At 46.8% G+C, this 17,201-nt stretch overlaps 1 protein-coding gene across 3 annotated transcripts in view; it reads right to left on the bottom strand.

The window, feature by feature from the left end:
* Positions 1-13,923: 13,923 nt before the first annotated feature.
* The window catches only part of Col15a1 (collagen, type XV, alpha 1), a 105,513-nt gene continuing 102,235 nt past the window's right edge, over positions 13,924-17,201 (bottom strand). The window contains exons 37-39 of one of the 3 annotated variants that reach the window (XM_006537601.2): positions 16,486-16,671; positions 16,202-16,317; positions 13,924-15,014 (exon numbers count right to left, since the gene is read on the bottom strand). In XM_006537601.2, the coding sequence (XP_006537664.1) occupies positions 14,801-15,014; positions 16,202-16,317; positions 16,486-16,671 (516 nt within the window). In that variant the 3' untranslated portion in view covers positions 13,924-14,800. Of the gene's footprint in view, positions 15,015-16,201; positions 16,318-16,485; positions 16,672-17,201 lie in introns of those variants that run through there. The other 2 variants (NM_009928.3, XR_001784085.2) reach the window with 2 other exon arrangements.

Genomic DNA, 17,201 nt, shown 5'->3' with positions numbered 1-17,201 from the left:
ATAAACCTTTTCCTCAGCAACTTGCTTTTTGGTTGTGGTGTTTCATCATAGCAATAGTAAATCTAACTAAGACAAAGTCCCTAAAAAACTTTAAGAAATAAAACAAAGTCATGCTTGGTGATATGTTCCTATAATCCTAGTCCCTTGAGAGTCGGAGGCAAAGGTTTCATGGGCTCAAGGTCTGCTTGGACTATATATAGAGTCCAAGGGTAGTCTGGGTAAATTAGTAAAAGACTGTTTCAAATTAAATTGAAGGGAGGGGGTTCTAGGGATATATTTCAGTGATAGAGTGCTTGTGTAGCATCCATAAGGACTTAGTTTAATGCTCAACACTTCAAAACAATCAAGAGCTAGAGAGATGGCTCTGTGCTTAAGGATACACGCTGTTCTTCCAGAAAACCCTAGTTTAGTTACCAGCACCCTAATCAGACCACTGGCAACCATCTGTAACTCTGAATTCAGGGGATCTGGAGATTTTTTTTTCCTCCTCTGCAGGTACCCATCCCCCACTCCCAACACACACACACACACACACACACACACACACACACACACACACTTAAAAAATAAGTCCAATTGTCAATAGCACTTTTTAGAGCAACTATTGTGAACCTTCCTCTTTGCCGTTGTTCAAAAGTAGGGATGTTCCACAGTACTTTTCCTATTGTCTGGAAAGTCCACCTAAAGCTCAACCAAAAAACTTGGCTGTCAGTAAAACACCTTCTCAAGAGTGCTATCTGCTCTCATGGTTAGCTCTGAAATGTCCCCCACAGGCTCATGTGTTTGAAAGGTGGTCACGCATGGTGAACCAATCAATGGTCACACTGTTTGGGGGAGCTGTGGAACCTTTGGGTCCTCTAGCCTAGCTGTCAGAAACGTGTCACTGAGAGTAGGTTCTGAAGGTGATATGTGCTTCTGCTTCTGGCTATGGCATCCTGAATCCTGATGTGGCACAGCAAGGCGAGAGGAGCCTTCCTGTGCTCCTCCCACTTAAATGGAATCTTTCAAACATTTGCATTTCCAACGTCATAATAGACTTTATGCCCTGAAGCCATGGGCCAGAATAATTTTCTCCTCCTTTAGCTTGCTTCTGTTGGGTATTTGTTCACACCAACAAGAAACAGTTGTGAGAAAAATAATGCCTACACCTACCCACCACAGCACCCACTGCAGTTCCCTGGGCTTGCTGCCCAATCTTCATGAGAAGCCTGGGACAGGATTAGAGGGAGAGGCAGAGTTATGGTCATCTGCCTTGAGACTACTTCAGGATTCTAGATAAGTGCAAACCCTCCTCATGACGTCAATCTTGGTAAGATACTGTCTCAGTTACGTTTCTAATGCTGTGAAGAGACACCAAGACCCTTATAAGGTAATTTGTCAAGAAAGCATTTAATGGGGGTTGCCGGCAGTTCCAGAGGGTTAGAGTCTATGACTGTCATGGCAGCAGGCAGGCAGGCATGGCCCTGGAGCAGTAGCTGAGAGCTTACATCTTATCCACAAGTTGGAGGCAGATAGAAGGATAGATAACTAGAATGGCAAGGACTTTTGAAACCTCAGAGACCATCCCCAGTGGCATATTGATAAGGCTGGTCGCACCCCCTAATCTTTACCAAATAGTTCCACCAACTGGGGACCAAGTATTCAAACATAAGTGCTGTCTTAGTTTGGGTTTCCATTGCTTTGAAACGACACCACCAAGGCAACTCTTATACAGGACAACATGTAATTAAAACTGGCTTACAGTTTCAGAGGTTCAGTCTATTATCATGGCAGGAAGCATGGCAGCATCCAGGCAGACATGGTGCTAGAGAAGGAGCTGGGTGTTCTACATCTTGATCCAAAGGCAGCAGCAGGAGATTCTCTCTTCTGCATTGCATGGAGCTAGAGTACTAGGAGCTCTCAACGCCCACCCCCACAGTGGCACATTTGCTCCAAAGGCCACAGCTATTCTAACAAGGATATACCTGCTAATAATGTCACTCATTATGGGCCAAGAATTCAAAACCATGAGTCTATGGAAGCCTTACCTATTCAAATTACTAGATGTACTTATCTGGGCCATTCATTCAAGCCACCATGGAGTCCCCAAAATCTGGCATGTTGGGGACAGTCCTGGGCAGAGGGGATGTTTTCAAATTGATGCCATATTCTATTTGGCTTTGGGATGAGCCAAGAAATAATTGGTCTTTGTGTCAAGGTGAAGATGGGGGAGAGAAGGAAGCTAACTGGAGGAGAGTCTGGCTAGACACAGTGATAAGGCAAGAAGTGGTGAGGCCTGAGCCCATAATCTGTTCCTCCCACCATCTGAAGGCCCATCAGAGTGAGGGCTTAGTAGAGAAGCAGCAACTGCAGACCCAGAAAAGACTGACTTTGTAGCCAGGGGAATAGAGACTCTAGTCTTGTTTTCTTCCCTTTCTACCCACCTCAGACACATGAAAAGAGCTGGGCATGAAGAAGGAAGGGGAGGGGAGTTTTTGGGTCCAGGTCACACACCTCTTCTATTTTCCTTCCTAAAAGGATGCAGACTCAAGACAGCTGTGTGATGGTGGGGCAAGGAAGAAACCCTGTTAAGGTTGGCTCTTACAGGAGATAGACACTTAGTAACTGGGAAGTTATGCAATCTTCCTGTGTCCATCCTGTGCCTCTGGCCCCTCCCCTATTTTGCCCATGCTCTCTAAGGGGTAGGGAGCATTTTCCTACAGGCTGAAATTTCTAAGATGCTGGGCCAGCTGACTGGTGGTTGGCATAGATAAGTCCTGTGAACAAGAACTCAGCCTCCTCCCGTCTCCAGTAACACTTTTGCTGTGGGCTCTATCCATCCCTTATGACTGCAGGCCTAGCACAAGCCAATTTCTGTATTCCAGTCCTAGCCTTTGAGCTCTTAGACACATCCTTCTCCATTTGCCTGTCTTTTTATAATACCCGGACAGACATTACTGCCCTCTATTCATGTCGTGTCTTTTCTACTATCCATATAATTAATTGTTCACATCAAATTCCCTGGGCTCAATTACTTAAAGTGCAGTTTGTCTCTTGGATGGACTTAACTAATGTCCTTTCCCAGGGGTCTTTGCAGTCTATGCTGGAGGAGACTGTGCTGCAGAGATGGCACTAGTGACAGAAACCATGAGAAGTCACTCCATAGTTACACCTAAAGCAAGACACCTCACTAAGCCAGCTGCACACATCTTGATCTGGATGTCAACTTTCACACCAGACTCTGCACACCAGGGCACACCCCCACCCCCAGCCCTGTTATCTTGTCTTTTTGCAGTTTTCAGGACTGTCTGAATTACCACATCAACGTACTTGGTTACATACGTATTCTATATACTCCACGGGAACATAATCCTCAAGGGAAGTTGCTCTTTTTCTGCCCTTCCCAGTAATTAATTAATCAATCACAATCTAATCTGCACCAAGGACCTGATTAAGAGGAATGAACCTCATCACAGACACCAGGACCTCGGCTGGACTGGACAGCTGCACGTCACTTTGGCTGGTGATCCTTAAAGAGGCAGTTGAGTTGGGACATTCTTGAAATTGTTAATGAGGCAGTGTATAGTGTGTCTGTATGTGTAGTGTTTAACACAAGGAGTAGGATGTAATGGGTAGCTTCCCCCCCCCCCCCCCCCCGAGACAGAGTCTCATGTAGTCCAGGCTGGCTTCAAACTTGCTACGTAGCCAAAGCTATCCTTGAGCTAACTTCCCACTTCTGGGATTACAGGCCTGTTCTGTGACTCCTGGTTTATGTGGCACTAGTGACTGAAACCTGGACTTTGTGGCTAGTAAGCAAATGTTTTACCAGCAAAATTACATCCCTAGCCTCAGTGGGCAATATTAATTGTCACCTGCCCCTTCATTTTTCTCATTTCTGTAGCGTCTTTCTTTGCTTGAGGAACTGCCCCCCGATACTACCCATAAACACATATGCCGAATGTGGAAAGCTGAGCAGATGTTTTAAAAAAATATTCCTTCTGGTTTAATTTATAGGTGGTGAAATGTTCAGACTGCCCGCATCAATTGTGCCTGTGACGTTTTCATAGCATATTATTCACTGTATCTGCACCTTAAAATTTAAAATTATGATTTGTATATAGGATCTTGCATAGTTTTACAGTACCTTTTACTTAACTCTTTGAGGACTTCACATGTGTATATAATGTAACTTAATCATACGTGCCTCCGACTCTCCCTTCTAGACTCTTCTTAGTTTAAAATGGCTTCTATGTCAGTGGTTTATATTTTCACTATAATTTATGCTTGCCAGACTTGCATGAGGTTTTCTGCATTGGGCTGTTAACATAAAAGTTAGCAGATGTTTTGACAGTCACTCTAAGACTGGGATGGCTATTAAGTAGCCAATGGGAGTGTCCTACTTTCACTTCCTTGTGGTAAGGAAATCCTCTTGACAGGAGCAGCTTTAAGGAAGACAGGATTTACCTGGCTTACACTTCTAGTTTATAGTGTCATTGTGGGGAAATCAAGGAGCCTTGAGGCAACTAGTCACATGTACAGTCAACAGCAAGGGGGAAATCCTTGCACGTGTACCTCACTTTTTCCACTCATACAGTTCAGGGCTCAGCTCATGAAAAGGTGCAACCCACATTTGGGGCGGGGCTTCTGGTCTCAGTTAATGCCACTAAGGAAATGGGGCCTCAGAGATGGCCTAGCAGGTAAGGGCACTTGTGTTAGTAGAGGTCCTGGGTTTGGTTCTCAGCACTCATCTTGTCTTCAGTTTCAGGGACCTGACAATGTCTTCGGACCTCCAAGGGCACCGGGCATGTACATAGTACACACATATATATACAGGCAAGACAATTAATACACATTAGAGATAGATATAGAGATGGAGATCTAAGATATATATACATACATATGAAATACATACACACACACACACACATATATATAATACATACATACAGGAGAAAGGAAGAAAGAAAGAAAGAAAGAAAGAAAGAAAGAAAGAAAGAAAGAAAGAAAGAGAGAGAGAGAGAGAGAGAAAGAAAGCGAGAAAGGGAGGGAGAGAGGGAGGGACGGAGGGAGGAACGGAGGGAGAGAGGGAGGAAGGGAGGGAGGAAGGGAGGGAGGGAGGGAGGGAGGGAGGGAGGGAGGGAGGGAGGGAGGAAGGGAGGGAGGGAGGGAGGGAGGGAGGAAGGAAGGAAGATAGAAGTTCCCACAGATACAACTACAACACACCAATCTGGTCTAGACAGTTCCTCACCAATACAATTCTCCAGTGATCCTAGAATGTCTTAAGTTGACTGTTAAAAGCAACCAGCCCAAGGAGGATAGCTATGGTGTGAAGAATGATGCACAGTGTAAAACTTATGAATTCTTTAAACTGCCATTTTCTATTTAATATTTCTGAATGGTGGGTGACCATGGATAATGGAAATCACAGAAAACAACACCCATAGATCAGGAGGAATTACTGGACAGAACAAAATGGTGCCTGGAGCCCTGATGACAAGGCTGGGCGTGGCCTGCTGAGAGGTTGTAGTAAACTCTGCCCATGTTAGCCTTTGCCCCTTAGTCCAGCTGCAGCCACCATTGTGATACGTGGTTCTACTTAACTCCTGCTGCTAGAATACCACCTCAAGACATCCTTGCTGGCATGTTTTCCATGTCAAGAAGCAGAAGCACATTTACCATGGCAACAATATAGACCCTAACCACATACATTCTAACAACATGGAGCCTCATACCACACACCCTAACATCATAACGGCCTGTGCCATTAGTTGCCTAAGATCAACAAACACGCTATAACTTTTTCATGGATTCATTTTAGTTTCATATTAAATGAAAATAAATGTGAAATTATGAGTTGGATATCTACAGACACCTTTTTTTTTAACATGTCAGAATAATAAAGTAAATGCCACCTTAATTCAGATGGCATACGCATATTACACATTAGAAACCACCAGTTGGAACATAGCTAGAATTTATAGTGTGACTTTCTTCTCATTAGATTTCTATTATGGTTCCTTGCTCTCTACTGTGTGAGATCTCAATTCTCTATCGATTTTCATTTGGTTATAATTTTTCAAAAGATTTTTCCACAGGTTGAGTACCTAGATATTGCAATTTTGAAATCCATGCCCCACCTCCGTGTGTGTATGCGCATTTCCATGTATGCATGTGTATTTATCTGTGTGCATGTAGTCTGTGTCTGTGTGTCTGTGTCTACATGTGTTTCTGTGTGTTTCTGTTTCTGTGTGTGCATGCTCCATGTATGTATGTGAATGCATACATCTATGTGTGTGCCTGTGCATGTGTCTGTGTCTACATGTGTGTCTCTGTGTGTATGCTTGTTCTGTGTATGTATGTGCTTGCATGTATGTATGTGTGTATCTCTTTATCTGTGTGTGTGTGTGTGTGTGTGTGTGTGTAGGTCAGAGGACAACTTTCTACAGTTGGTTCTTTCCTTCTACCATGGAGCTGGAGATGAAGCTCAGGTCACCAGGCCAGCTCAGCCACAGTTTTCCTCATTGAGCCACCTCAGTGGTACCTTATTTTATCTCCAAGGACTGTTGCTGATCCTCCCAAATTTATCTAATTTATTATCCTCTAAAATTTCACTGAGAATTACAAATCTGAATTTACCAAGTTGTCTCCTTTTTTGTTATACGCATCCTTTTTAAATAGAAGCCATTGGTTCTAACCCATGTGCTCGTTCCCGCTTGGGAGCCACCAGGACGCCTCAGGTGAGTGACATGATTGCTGCCGCTGCTGTTCATGAACATGAAAGTCTAGAGATAGAGCATCAGCAGATCTGCTGAGGCTGTGGCCTGTGGTACAGATGTCTGTGAGCCCCCACCTCTTCCTCAGCAATCCCCTGCTTGCACGGACCAGCAGTCGGAGAACAAGTGGGGCCCAGGCCTGGTCTTTGCTGTGGTTATCAGCTATCCAGCCGTACCAGGTTCATGCTTCCCAGTGATCAGTCACAGTTCTGGCTCATGAGGTGCTTCCCTTTCTACCAGTGACTTGCAGATGGCCTCTTCCTCCTCCCCCTCCTCCCCCTCCTCCTCCTTTTCTTCCTCTTCCATCTACTCCTTACCACATCTTCCTCCTCCCTTGCTCCTCCTCCTCCTCCCCCTCCTCCCCCTCCTCCTTTTCTTCTTCCTTCACTACTTCCTCCTCTACCACATCTTCCCGTTCTTCCCCCTCCACCATCCCTTTCTCCGCTTCGGTCTTCTCATCTCAATGAGGTTCTAAGAAGTTGTTATAAGCTCAAGTTGTTATCTTGAAATCAAACCTGAGTGGTTTCCTGTCAAACTGCACATGATACAGTGCAGCCCTCATGCAGCACGCATAGGCCTCTCCATTCCTGTAATGGCGCTTCTTGCCCTGAGAGCCTGCTCTGTCCTTCAGAGCCCAGTCTGCTTATGGGCGGCCAGCTGGAGTTCGACATGGTGCCCTAACTCCACCCCTGCCCACCCACTTTTCAGGAACCTATTAGAATTGGTCTGTGCTTCTGGAATAGCTTAGCCCTGGTGTTCTAAGACTGGTCCCAGTGTGCTGAGACTGAGGGAGAAGAGGCAAACAGCTGGAGGATCGAAGAGGACAGTTGATTAACCATTATGTCAATGATGAAAATGTGGTCCTCGCAGGCAGCACGATCAGCTGGGTCCTCAAAATCTGGGTCAGAAAGAGTGTAGATTGGTGGGTGAGGATTAAGTTGACTTCATCCAGGGTGAAATGGGATGTGCCTGGGTTTTCTTCAGATCTGTGGAAGAGTCAGGAATATCTCTGGAAACATGAATAGTTCTGTTGTAAAGCTCCATATATGGTTGGTGTGGAGCCATTCATTATCGTTTGCTGGAAAGCTATGCAGGAATAATCCGACTAGAATTACTAGGGGCAACCATGGTGGCTATGACTCAAGATGGCTGCAGTCATTTAAAACCGAATCCACAAATATATAAATACCACAGCGCCCTTACTCTGGTGGAAAATCTGAGGTTCCAGAAGACAGGTCCCAGAGCTCCTGAGAGGACACTGGGAGCCAGCTACCACTGTACTTACTAGCTGGCTGTACTTCATGCCCTGCCCTTCTTCCCCTGTCTAGTTCCATAAATGGTTTGGGGAAGCACTATTCCTGGTACTTTAAACACTTAAAAGTCAACAAGAGGGACTGGAGAAATGGCTATAGGCTTAAGAATGCTTGCAGCTTTTTCAGAGGGCTAGAGTTTACATCCCAGAACCCACATTGGGAAGATCTTAACTGCCTGTAATTACAGCTTGGGACATCCAACACTCTTCTGGCCTTTGTGGATGTTTGCATACACATGCCCATATGTCTAACTGTGCCCTGGGGTGCCCAGAATGTTGCTGGCATACCACTGGGAGAAGGAAGTCCGAAACAGGAGGCCCACATTCCATGGTTTCCTTGGCAGGACTGGAAGGAGAAACAGTGGGGGCTGGGATGAATGCTGTGGTTCCTGGTCGCCTGTGTTCCCCGGGCCAACCTCTGGGAGTCAGGAGCTGGTGTCCTCAGTCCACACTTCTCTTAGGGCATTCACATATTGAGCAGGAAAGGGAAGACAGAGCCTGGGACAAGAGTGCAGAACCAGTCTGATTCCCGATGAGCGCAGAGGGGCTAGAGGAGAAGGCCTTCCGGGTAGATTTAGGTGTGACTCTTTAAGATGAAGGCCTTCCCATATAGATCCTTGATGAAGAGACGGCCCTTGCTTGATTAAACTGCTTTATTAGATGATGAATGTGAATGCATACATTTTACTCAGGGTGAACAGGGATTAAATACCTTTTGCACGAAGGAATGCCCAGGAAGGGAAGCTCATTGACTGAACTCTAGGGCGGGGGTGGAGCAGGGGGCGGGGCGGGGCGGAGTTTAGATAACCTTATTAGCATGGAGAACTCTAGGTGTTTACGCTCTATGACTGATTGCCATGGTCCTTTCAGTGGGGTATTGGAGTTATGTGTTCCAGAGCAGGAACAGAAATAGATAAGGAGGGAATTGACTCCTGCTGATCTCAAGTCTCTGAGATTCCCGGGGTCTGAGTTCACTCAGCCTTATCAGTTCTCCTGTCTGGTGGCATGACCCGCTTGCCCTACACCCAAACACAGAGAGATAAATGCACATATAAAGAACCAAAAATTAAATAAATCTTTTTAAAAAGTCCAGATGGCGGTCACTTAAGTTGCTACACACTGTCCATGTCATTCTCCTTGTTGCTGAAAGGGAACATCTGTCTTCCGTTCCCTTATTTTGACTCACACTCTTAGAGAGAAGTTTCAGCCCATGGTGGTATAGAAGCATGGTGGTTAGAAACGCTCCATCTGTGGCAGCAGGAGCTTGAGGCAGAGGCTGTTCACATGGCTCATGGGCAGACATAACCTTCAAAGGCCAACCCTCCAGTGACCTCCTTCAGCCAGCCAGGCCCCACCTCCTAAAGGTTCCACAACCTTCAAAAACAGTGCCACAGGCTGGGGACCAAGCATTTAGATCTTGAGCCTGTGGGGGAACTTTTTGGACTTAAGCCATAAATAACATTGAAGTTCCAAACACTTAGTGTTTCTGGATGTTATAACTGCTGATGGGACAGTCAATCAATAATTGCTGAACGAAATAGCTAGCAAAGAGAAGTGTGAACATTTGCAACACAAAGAGATAGTGAGTGTCTGAGGAGATGTGAATGTCATCACCCTGATCTGACCCTCGCTCTACTCATGTCACACACACTACAAACACATCAAATGTATATACAATTGTTTTTGCACCACGTAAAAATAACACAAATATTTCTTGAGTGAATGACTAAATAATCAGCCATTCAGGCCCTGTTAGATGGTTGTGTCATTCACTGAGAGGGAGAGCAAGCCTAAAAGAAGAAAAAAGAAGTTTCTTTATACCAGAGTTCTGGGTCCTTTTTAGAACTCGGCACACTGGCCAGGCTCATGCAGGAGATAGGAAGTCTACTTCACACTGTGTCCCTGCTAACCCAAAGGGATCTACCCCTAGTCTCAGGACTGAGCTCTTACTAAGTAAGATGATAAAAAGCATTTTAGTTGCCAGAGTTTGGAAAAAGGAGTGGAAAGCAGGGCAGCCAGAGTATGTGGGGAAAGCGGATACTCACTAGCAACAGTCAGGGTTGTACCAGGGAGGACATGGGGAATCAGTCCTGGGCTTGAAGATGGCTGGAAAAGCTATGTGGATTGGGAGATAGCATCTAGCACAGCATGGGGAAGAAAGCTCGGCTCCTCCTGGTTACACCTGGCCAGGCGAAGAATGGCAGGCACACCGAAGTGCTAAAACATCACTTCCAACACTACAAGTAAGCTCATCCAATGAGGAGCACTTTCAGTGATTCCCTATTTGTCAAAGGAAAACACTGAGTTAGTTGCAGGGAAGGATTAAATGCAGGGATGATGCTCAGCTTGACTTGGAAAACTCGCCAGTGATGACGTGGACAGCAAGCGGCAGAGCCAAAATTCAGAGGCAAAGAACTCTCCAGCATTTGACTGCCACACGAATTAGAGGACCCGACAGAAGTCAAGACAGGGAAACCTATTACTGGCTAGAAAAGGCTTTGAAGAGACTCAGTGCTTTCCTGGTGACTCAGAGCTCAGAAGCAGCTGGAAAAGTCTCTCTCTTGCTACTAGGTTAAGGGAGACTGGGACAATGCATTTGTCTTGACTGGAGAGTTCCTGAGTGCCGAGGGATGTGCATGGAATTCAGAACAGTCTGTGGCATTTAGAGTTGTCTTGGTCAGGTTGTATTTATATATTTATGCACAGGATAACAGTTAAAGAGGAGGAGGCCAGGAATTGGAAGGGGTCATGAAAGGAGTTGGAGAAAGGAAACTTAAAAATGATTTAAAAAAAAATGGAAGGGGTTGGTGGACTTGAAAAAGGAGCCACCATTTATTTATGTTTGTGTCTCCACAATGAAACATGATCAGGAGAAAAAAGATGAGTATCCCAGAGACTTCTGAGTGAATGAGCAAACTAACCAACCCAGAGCCAATCCCATCCAGCGCTTCAGATCTTCCCGATGTGCCTGCCCATTCATTGTAAGATAAAGTTTAGATGCTTTACTGTAGAACTCCAAGCTGACGTGAGCTCACTTCTGCCTGCCTGCCCACACCATCCCATCCCTCTTGCTGGCCAGGATGAATCTGTGTTTTAATCTTTTCAGTGTTCTGGTCATTTCAGAGACCTTAGGCATTTTGGATGGAGGAAGTTTTGTTTTCTCCTGCAAGTCTCCTCTCTGGTGAGGCTGCCCATCACAGCCCTGGACACTGGACACACAACTCAAGTGAGGCCAGTGGTGGTCATTTTTAGGAACTGACGTAACCCCCATGGGGAGAGGAAGCCTCCCCTTCCCTCTGTGGGTGTGAGCTCTTGGTTAACAGAGAGCAATGCAGGTCTGAAGCTGTCTGCACCCTGACCCACGAAGGCAGCTTGTCTTTGGTTGAAAGGAAGGAGACATACACAGAGAAAAGCAGAAGTCAGCCTGCCAGCCAGACAGCCAGATGGGAAGATGACCTTAACCCAAGTGTGACATTACCACATTAAGTCTGTACTCCTGTCCCACTTCTTGTTCTCATGAACAAACTCATTCCTCTTTTTATTTTTACTCTTTATTTTTCTGAACCTTAACTAATACTCAGCCACGATACTAGGCTGTTGACAGTTCCCACAATTCTGCTTCTATCCTGTTCACGTACAGATGACAGCCCTCAGCCAAGGGATCCAGAGGACACTGGAGACCTGAGGGTAGTTCCTGTGACCCAGTTTTTTCATCTTACCAGGTCTGTTTCAGGCCATATCATGGAGTCACACCAGACTCTTCCCCACCACCACCACCACCCCACATCCCCACCCATACCCGCACACCCTCCCACCGCCATCCCCACCCCTACCTTCCCACCCCCTGAGCTGCTCCGCTCATTTGCTATTCTGTTCTTCCCAAGCTGTTGTCCTCATAAGATCGGCCCCCTCTCCTACGTGGGTTGGCAGCCGTTTCTCTTGCTCTGGTTATATTGCTGGATGGAAGATCCAGGAAGGTTGAAGCCACAAGCTTAAGACCTGAAGGTCTTTGATACAGACACAGAGCACCCTCAAAGCCCTCCAGCTTATAGAGGTTATAGCCATACATACCTACATATTCCTTCCTGTGTTTGGCCTGGGTGAGGGTTGGCTTAACAGCCTTCTAGTACCCCCAAGTCGTCCAGGCCAATGCGTAGTGAAGGCTTGGAGACCCTTCAGCCACTATGTTTTAGCTAGCTGAGTGTTATATTTCAGGTGTGAAGTATGCCAGGTAGCCAGTGAGAGGGGTATGACACCAGGTATGTCAGCCTAGGGGATGTCACAGCAGTGTTGTGGGAAGGAAGAGACAATGATTAAGGCTTTGCTAAGATGGTACAGGACATGACGTGGCCCATCAGAAGAGTCTATGTGGTTTGCCTAAGAGACCCTGTGAAAGACCAGACAGGTAGATTTTGGCATGGGACAGGAAAGATTAGCAAGGCAAACACTCAGTGAAGTCTCTTGAATGCCAAGCACAGGATTGGAATGATTGGTCAGAGTGCACGTAGCTGTAGTTGACTCTTGTCTGTGAACGTAGGTCCTCCAGGGCATGCAGAGGGGGAAAGTCTCACCACCCTCTCCTAGGGTCAGGAGAAGTGGGCATCTCTCTTCCTGGCTTCCCTCAGCTCTGCTCCACCGTGTCCTTTCTATGGTCTCTGTTCTGGTGGGCTCTGACTGGTGTGGGTGACATCTATACTTCCTGACTCAGCACCCTCCTGTCCTCTTCCTCGTGCCACTGTGCCCATGCCAAGAACTCCCCACCTGTAACTTAGCACTGGATCTGTCCCCAGCCATCTACCACTGGGACTTTCCCCTGTAGCCATTTCTGTTTCTGACTCATTAGAAAGATTCTATGCTCTTCCTGCTGTGGATTTTGAAGTGGACGGTCTGGGTTGTTTTGTTTTATATTGTTTTGGTTTTGTTCTGAATTTCCTTCCTACTTCAAGGACTTAGGAGGATGCAGTCACTCCGATGACTTTCTGGGCCAGTCCCCACTGAATGGGAAGAAATAGCTCAGCATGCTTCTTGCCTACTGATGATGTTTCCAGAATCATGCACTTGGAGTGGAGATGGAACCAACAGGCATCCATATCCAGTGGTGCCTTGAGAGGACTTTGGGCCTGAGCCTGAAGCCAGCCCTGCACGTGCCAGCCACATGACTGGACCCAGGAAGGAGCCGAGCCTCCACTTGCATTTTTTCTTCATTTGTAAAGTAGAGGTTTAGAATGTACCCACTTTGCAGAGCTGGGGACCTCGTTTACCGATGATAAACTTTTACTGAGTGAAGCAGATACTGAGTGTGTCTATCCTGTTCACTGAGTGTGTCTATCCCGTTCACTGAGTGTGTCTATCCCGTTCACTGAGTGTGTCTATCCCATTCACTGAGAGTGTGTCTATCCCGTTCACTGAGTGTGTCTATCCCGTTCACTGAGAGTGTCTATCCTGTTCACTGAGAGTGTGTCTATCCCGTTCACTGAGTGTGTCTATCCCGTTCACTGAGTGTGTCTATCCCGTTCACTGAGTGTGTCTATCCCGTTCACTGAGAGTGTGTCTATCCCGTTCACTGAGTCTATCCCGTTCACTGAGAGTGTCTATCCTGTTCACTGAGAGTGTGTCTATCCTGTTCACTGAGTGTGTCTATCCCGTTCTCCTTGAGAGAGACAGAAGAGCCCAAAGCCATGCACTGAGACCCTGAGGCAACCACAGCAGAGCTTGCCTCCCACTCAGAGTCATCCCTACCTCACCCCGACCCCTCTTGTCTCCAGTGCTAGTGACAATATTAGCACACACACCCAGCCCTCTTCTGCCACAGTGCCAAGGAATGAAGGACCCAGGGGGAAAGACGTAAACAGGAGAAAGCACCTGGAAAAGATGTCTTTATGTTCTTACATGGAAAAAGATATCAAAGTCTATAGCACAATGATACAGAGATTTTTTTCTTTTCAGAAAATTCCTCTCAGCCAATCTGTTTCAGCTGCAGTCGTAATTCAAGGCTTGCCAAATGGAAATCATAAGACCGGGGCGGGGGAATGGGAAGGGACAGTAGAGAGGGGGAGGGAAGGATTCTGTGCTGTTTCTCTCCTAGAGTTTTAACTTCCCAGCAAGTCAGAATTACATCAACAGATGCCACGCTCAGCTATGACTGGGTAAACACGCAGAACTCTACAGCATGATGGCAATACTATTTTAGTGGGGACCACACCAAAGCCGGAGGAAACATGAGCGGGATCGTCTGAGCGGATCCCTTTCCCTGGCTGTGTGCGCGTGCGTGGAGTCACCAAGCGCCTGGATCACTCGTGACTTAGGAAGGGCCTGTGTGTCTAAAAGCTGATGTTGTAAGCAAACACAAAGCACATTTTACACTCAACAGCCATGGTTGCAAGGAAGAAATCGCTTTCTGAAGAATGCACTGGGGAATCATGCTGGCCTGTTTTCAGACTGTCCTACTCTGTGTCAGGGAATGTGTTCACACTGCGGGGGGTGGGGGTGGGGGGCGCGGGGGGGTCTTCCTGCAGAATCTAGCACCAATATGTGGATTGGATTTGACTTGGATCTGAGTCCTTTCTGTCTTTCCTTTTGAGTATACTGAGGTATGTTTTCTTTGGTTTCTCTTTTGACAGATGTGTAATATATATAAAAACCAAACTTGTAATATTTACAACATTTTAGACTTCAGTGTCAACTCTTCACATAAGAAATATCTTAGAACACTCTCTTAAGAATCATGGGAAGGTTATCACTTCCTAGTGTCTGTCATGAAACTGTTTTCGATGCACAGCACGATTAGCCTGTTAGCACAGCTGTAAGCTTTCTGGTCCAGAATCTTCCCTGTGCTCAGTGGGGAGGCAAATCCGGTTACTGCCATGTCCGTGGTTCGCCAGGCTTCACAGTACTTGTCCACAAGACGGACACCATGGGGGTTGGAGCCGTGCCAGACCACCTTCTGGGGCCTAGAAAGGAATTTTATAGTGTTACTTTTTAAATGGCATTTTTTTAATAACAGGAAGTTCTTCATTTCTTTTTATTTTATTTTACAGTTTGTGTGTGTGTGTGTGTGTGTGTGTTTCAGAGTTCAACACTGCATGTCTTCCTCAATCATTCCCTACTCTATTTTTTGAAGCACAGTCTCTCACTGAACCTAGAGCTTGCCAATTTAGTTAGATCTGATGGCCACCAAACACCAAGGACCTACCAATTTCTGCCACTCAGTGCTGGCGTGGCTGAAGCGTGCTGCCCCACCTGGCTATGAGATAAGTGATGGAGACCTGAGCTCAGGTTGCCGTGCTTGTGCTGCAAGCCCTTGGCCCGCTGAGCCATCACCCTAGTTCCTAAATAGCAGTTCTTTGTGGTATATCTTGGTGAGGAAGTTAGCATTAGTGTAGCAAAGGGAGAGACATGTTCCTCCTCACCCACAGTTCAATGCCAAGTCCTCTCCCGTGCCTTGTGGCTGTTACCTGCTTTCTAGACATACTCTAGACAGAGTATGTTGGCAGCCATACCCACTTGCAGCGATCTCCCAATGGCATCCTTAGGTTTCACACATCTGGACCATTGCTCCTGAGCTCACTTGTTGGGTAGCCTCTCTCATGGTCAGACTTGGGACTCCTTCACATCTTAGGGGCCCCCTCTTTCAGGAATCTCCTTTTCATTCTTGCCCTCAAAAATGAAATCCTCCCCTCTGTTCCTTTTATCAGCTTTCTATTTTAAAACTACAAAACTGTCCACATTTATACACAGTCTCTTATCTATTGCCCCTCGACACCGGGAGCCCTTAAAGCGTAGGGCCGTGGGGGCCTACTGTGCCTTTCAGACCTGCATTCAGATGTGTTGTAGCACAGGCACTGAGTATCACTGTGTTTTCACCCACAGTCATATGCACAACTGTCCTGTGGTGTACCAATGACTGTACTCATTTGACAGGCAAGGCCACTGTGGCTCATGGAGTGAAGTGCTTTGCCCAGGTCTTATCATGAGCTACTAGACCCGAGGCTTCTGGCTCCAAGGCCATGGCTTTCCCGTGACTCAGCTGCCTTACTGTGGCTTCACACTGGCAGTGTTCCAGGGAGGTAGCTCATTGTTAGAACATGTCCTAGAAACGCCTCTTGTGCTACGTCACAGGGCCCAAGCCTGCACTTACCAGGAAGGATCAGTCATCACATCCCGACCGTCAAAGGAGTAGATTGGAATGTGTGTATTGAATTGACCTCCATCACCAGAAAATATCGAGTCCCAATTGTTAAAAAGCACTTGGCCCTACAAAGACAAATGACACATTTAGGGTTTGGCTCCCTCTTCATAGTGTGACCCAGCTACTACTTCTGGAGTCCTCAGCTCAGCGAGGACAGTGATTGAAGTGGCAAGTGCTTGGGCCACTTGGGGATTGATGTGCCTGACGTCAGTGGCGAAGGTGTTCAGCTTTACCTTGAGATTCACAATTGGAAGGCCGAACCTCTCTGCCTTCCGCACGACTGTGGAGAGATCCTGCAGGTGTGAAGACAGAAAGGCTCGGAAAGTGGACAGGAGGCCTGCAGCCCTGGCCTGCTGGAAGCACTGGAAATCAGCTCGGATGTCCCCAGCCACCGGTGTGTTCAGAGCAACCAGGTGCAGCTGCAAAGAGTAAGACAGGGTGGTTAGCAGCCCCACCCTCCTCTTCCTGTTCTGAGGAAGAGGCCCACTTCGACTGTAAGGTGTGACCCAGGTGCAGCTGTCCACCCTCAGTGAAGACAGCCTTAGCACCCGTGAACAGACGTTGGGGTGAGAATGTCTTTCTTAGATTTAATAAAAGATGCATGAGACATTCTCCTCGGATTGAGGAGTCCTTTGGAGATCTGATTCTAGTGTGCAGGCCATGCTTGAGAAATCTGGATATGCTCCCAGCCTGGTCACAAGCGTGGCTTCTAGGGTGGCTTTGTCCTGCCTCCCATTCCTAACACCTTGTTCATCAGCCCCAAACCAAAGCCATTAGGGAATTTGGTTTGGCTTGCACATAGGCACCCATTTCCTCCCTCCAGCCCTTTCTGTTGGCATTCCATATGAAGTGCAGTCTGTGGTCTGAGGATGCTCTCATTCTGCCACTCTCTAGCTGTGTCTAAGGGGTGTCAAGTTGGCATTGACATCCAAATGCACTCCTACACACA

This window comes from Mus musculus, chromosome 4 (genome assembly GCF_000001635.26).
Source record: "Mus musculus strain C57BL/6J chromosome 4, GRCm38.p6 C57BL/6J".
In the NCBI taxonomy this organism is placed as follows: domain Eukaryota; kingdom Metazoa; phylum Chordata; class Mammalia; order Rodentia; family Muridae; genus Mus; species Mus musculus.
The sequence above is the reverse complement of the archived record's forward strand: the minus strand, read 5'-3'. Positions and strand labels throughout refer to the sequence as shown.